Source organism: Eptesicus fuscus, chromosome 13 (assembly GCF_027574615.1).
Source record: "Eptesicus fuscus isolate TK198812 chromosome 13, DD_ASM_mEF_20220401, whole genome shotgun sequence".
Classification (NCBI taxonomy): Eukaryota; Metazoa; Chordata; class Mammalia; order Chiroptera; family Vespertilionidae; genus Eptesicus; species Eptesicus fuscus.
Window position 1 is genome coordinate 66,504,442 of NC_072485.1, and position 4,191 is coordinate 66,508,632.

The following is a 4,191-nucleotide window of genomic DNA, read 5'->3' on the forward strand; positions in this document are numbered from 1 at the left end:
AATTAAGTTGTATCAAATTAAGGAAATAAGATCATCCTGACTTAAAGTAGACACTAAATCCCTGACCAGTGACCTTATGAGACAGTAAGGCATAGAAAGTTTAGAAAACAGATGGAGACACAGAGGACACCATGTGAAGACAGAGGCAGAGATTGGGGATGCACCCAAGAACCAAGCAACCAAGAAGTTCAAGAGCCACCAAACGCTGGAAGAAATGAGGAAAGATTCTTCCTTAAAGCCTTCAGAGGGAGTGAGAACCTGCCAACACTGTGATTTGGGACTCTGAATTCTAGCACTGTGAGAGACCTAATTTTTGTTGTGTTAAGCCACTCAATCTGTAGTAATCTGTTACAGCAGATCAAAGAAAGTAATACACCATATAAATAGTCTTTTCATTAAAATGATTTTATGTGAATCATCTGGAATGATTGAATTCTGTATCATTTGGGGGCAATAATTTGGTGGGGTTTTTTGTTTTTCTTTTGAAAGTAAAATCAAAATAGTTATCTTTTAATTAAAAAATTGCATCAAAGTAACATCAAGTGGTAGAAATAATATTTGCCCAAGAATGAGTATTACATGTGTTTGTTCAAGAATGCTTACTAAAGGTTTTTTATAGTGCAAAAGCAAGCTGGAAGCAAAGGGAAGGCCCTCTCAGCTGGAACCCCCTAACACACTGGAAAACATCTGCAGCAGCAACTCTGCAGAGCTTTTCAACAATATGCGTCAGATCCACTTCTCTGAGGACATCCCAAGCTTTGCTGACATGTGAGAAAGAATGCACATGTATGTAGGTCATAGCTCTATGTTTATAAAACAAAGAAGGATCGCACTCCATAATCTCATGTAGCATTTTGCGTGTGCTTGTCAGTAGTGGGCGTGTATTCAGATTAGCAGTATCTGGGAGGATGTGGACAAGAAGAGAATATTGCCTTCCTCACAGTGATAGAATTTCAAACAATTTCTGATTTAGTTATTATGTTTTTATTTAGATTTTGGACTTGTTACAAAGAAATTATAATACATAAAACAAAAAAATAACTTTCTTATTGTTCTAATTGCGGTATAATGATATATGACATTATATTGGTTTCAGGTGTAGAAGATAAAGACTTGATGTTCGTCTATATTGTGAAATGATCACCACAATAAATCTGCTTAACATCCATTGCCATATAAAGTTATGAAACATTATTTTCTTAAGATGAGGACTTTTAAGATCTACTCACCTAGCAACGTTCAAATATGCAATAGAGTATTATTAACTATAGTCACCTAGGTCACATCCTATGACTTATTTTTCATATAACTCCAAGTTTCTGTCTTTTGCCCGCCTTCATCCATTTTGCCCTCCCCACAACCCTGCTTCTGGCAACCACCTCTACTCTGTTCTCTGTTTCTAAGAAAATATTGGTTTGCCCTAGCTGGTTTGGCTCAATGGATAGAGCATCGGCTTGTGGACTGAAGGGTTCCAGGCTGGATTCTGGTCAAGGGCACATGCCTAGGTTTCAGGGCCGATCCCCAGTAGGGGGCATGCAGAAGGCAGCCTGTCAATGAGTCTCTCTCATCATTGACGTTTCTATCTCTGGCTCCCACTACCTTCCTCTCTGAAATCAATAAAAATATATTTAAAAAAGAAAAAGAAAATATTGGCTTCTTCATAGTGGCAAGATTTCAAATAATTTCTGATTTATTTATTATTATATTTTTATTTATTGTTTGGATCCATTACAAAAAGAATGTAATATGTAACTCAAAAAATAATTTTTATTCAGTAAATAAAAACTACATAACAAATAAAAAAGCAGCTATTACTAAATATGAAAGAAAAAGGATGAATTATGTCACTTTGATTTTTGTATTGATATTTTTCGTTTATTTTAGAACACTGTAGAACTCTGAGAATCACGATTCAACATTCTCACCATGTAAAGAAGATGGATTTAAGCTCATAATTTGCACTCCAATCAAAGCTGAAAATTTGGATTTCTCACCTTCATTATGATACAGGAAATTGAAATGGAACTGATACTAAAACACTTTGGAGATCATAGAATCCTACATAAGTACAGCATGTGTGTGTTAATAATTAATCAGGTAAATAACTGAAACTAATTTGGACCAAACCCCTTTTAATAAGAAAAGATACTGGTTTATCTTTATTTATATCTGTTTCTATGACTTACTATAGAAAAAAATATATATATGCTATATTAAAGATTAATTCTATGATTTTTTTCACTAAAAATATTTTTAGAATTTATTTTCTTCTTAAGAATAGTAGGCATAAAATAGAATACAAACATGGGATTTTTCATTTCTTTGTCATCTTTGTTTTTACTCTTTGTACTTTTATTTGCTTTAAAGCATACTTTTTTTGTTGTTGTTGTTCTAACCTCTATTTTCCAAATCACCTTATTCTTTTTTGGGGAGATAGGTTTCTGTTAACCTTAAAAATAAAAAGCCAAAGTGAGAGGTAGCAGCATTTATTTCAGATTTAAGAAAATAGCTACTTGGGTAGCACTGATTAAGACAGAAACCCAAATAGTGTTTGGCGTTCTGAAATAGAGGCAAGGGTTATTTATATAAAAGGTAAGGGAACCCTTCAATTCCATTAAAATGCAAACCTACTATATATTTTATTGTATTGCTATCTTTAGATTTAGTATATGTTCACCATCAGATTCAGTTTTTCTCTTTAATATTATGATATAAAATGCTAGAATTTGAATACAAAATATATATATAAATTCCTCAATCTTCTCTAGTCAATTAAAAAAAATCAAAAGGATAAATGATTAATTTCACTATTTTTACAGATGGAACACTACAAAATACCAACCAGAAGCGAATTTCACTTCAATGATCGAGTTTGTTCTTTGGGGATTTTATTGTGTTCCCAATCACTGAAGGTTTCTTTTTATGACATTTTTCTTGTTTATGTGATACTACTTATGGGGAAAGGCATTATTATTCTAATAACCAGGCTTTCCAAACCCCCATGTATTTTTTTCCTCAGTAATATTTTCTTCCTGGAAATCTGTTATGTCTCTGTCACTCTTTCCAGAATATTCACAAATCTTTGGACTCAGAAAAGTATCCTATTTTTCTTTGCCCGTATTACAAAAGTATGCTTTATCTTTATGCTTGGGAACACAGAATGCTTTCTCCTGACAGTAATGGTCTGTGACCTCCATGTGGCCATTTGTCACATTCTGCTCATGGTTATGAACCATGAGCTCTGTATCTGGCTGATGATGACTGGCTGTTGGATGAGTGGAATTCCAGTCACATTAGGGCAGACATTCCATATTTTCTCTCTGCCATTTAGTGGATCTAACCAAGCTAATCACTTCTGTGACATCCTCCCAATGCTCAAGCTGGCCCTTGGGAACACTTTTCTGAATGAGATGCTGGTCTTGACAGTTGCTGTGCTGTTGATGATGATCCCCTTTTTGTTGACACTTGGCTCCTACAGTAAAATCATGTCTACCACCATGAAGTCACCAACGCGTTCTCCTCTTGCTCATTTCACAACATAGTTGTGGCTCTATTCTGTGTATCTGGAATCATTACATATTTATAACCTGAATCCAAACACTCTTCTAGAACAAATTTATCTCTCTTTTCTATATATTGTTACCCTGATATTTAACCCCATGATATACATTCTGAGGAATAAGGATGTCATGATGGCATTGAGAAAATGTCTCTCTTAATTTTATTAAACACACATTAACCACTGATTGGAATATATGTCCCCCCTACTCCATTTTGGCTTTGGTCTAATCAGAAGTTATCATGTGCTTTTCTTTTCTGCTTACTCATTCTTAAACTTGCCATTTGTGGCTGGACTTTTTGATATTAAAGTTATATCCCAAGTGATTGTACTTCTAATAAAAAAACTAATATTTTAGAAAATTGTATATTTAGGGGACTAGTCTCTGTCAGCACAAATTCACTGCTGATTTGACACTGTTTACAGAATATATATAGTATCTTTTTTCTAGTAATGCATGTCCCTATGTTTTTCCCTAAAAACCATAATGTACAGTTTAGTTCCTCTCTCCATTTATTGTTATTAATTACTTTAAAAAGATATCAGTTTGTAAAGAGTACTGTGTATGGAAAGCCTATAGAGAATATTTGTTGAATGACTATAGGACACTTGAATATGTAAAAGTTTTCAGT

The 4,191-nt window shown here is 33.8% G+C and overlaps 1 protein-coding gene across 1 annotated transcript; it reads left to right on the forward strand.

The window, feature by feature from the left end:
• Window positions 1-2,954: 2,954 nt before the first annotated feature.
• LOC129151328 (olfactory receptor 10AG1-like) lies at window positions 2,955-3,542 on the forward strand. Its single transcript, XM_054725707.1, has one exon. It carries the CDS (start codon window positions 2,955-2,957, stop codon window positions 3,540-3,542), a length of 588 nt encoding a protein of 195 aa, XP_054581682.1.
• Window positions 3,543-4,191: the final 649 nt, after the last annotated feature.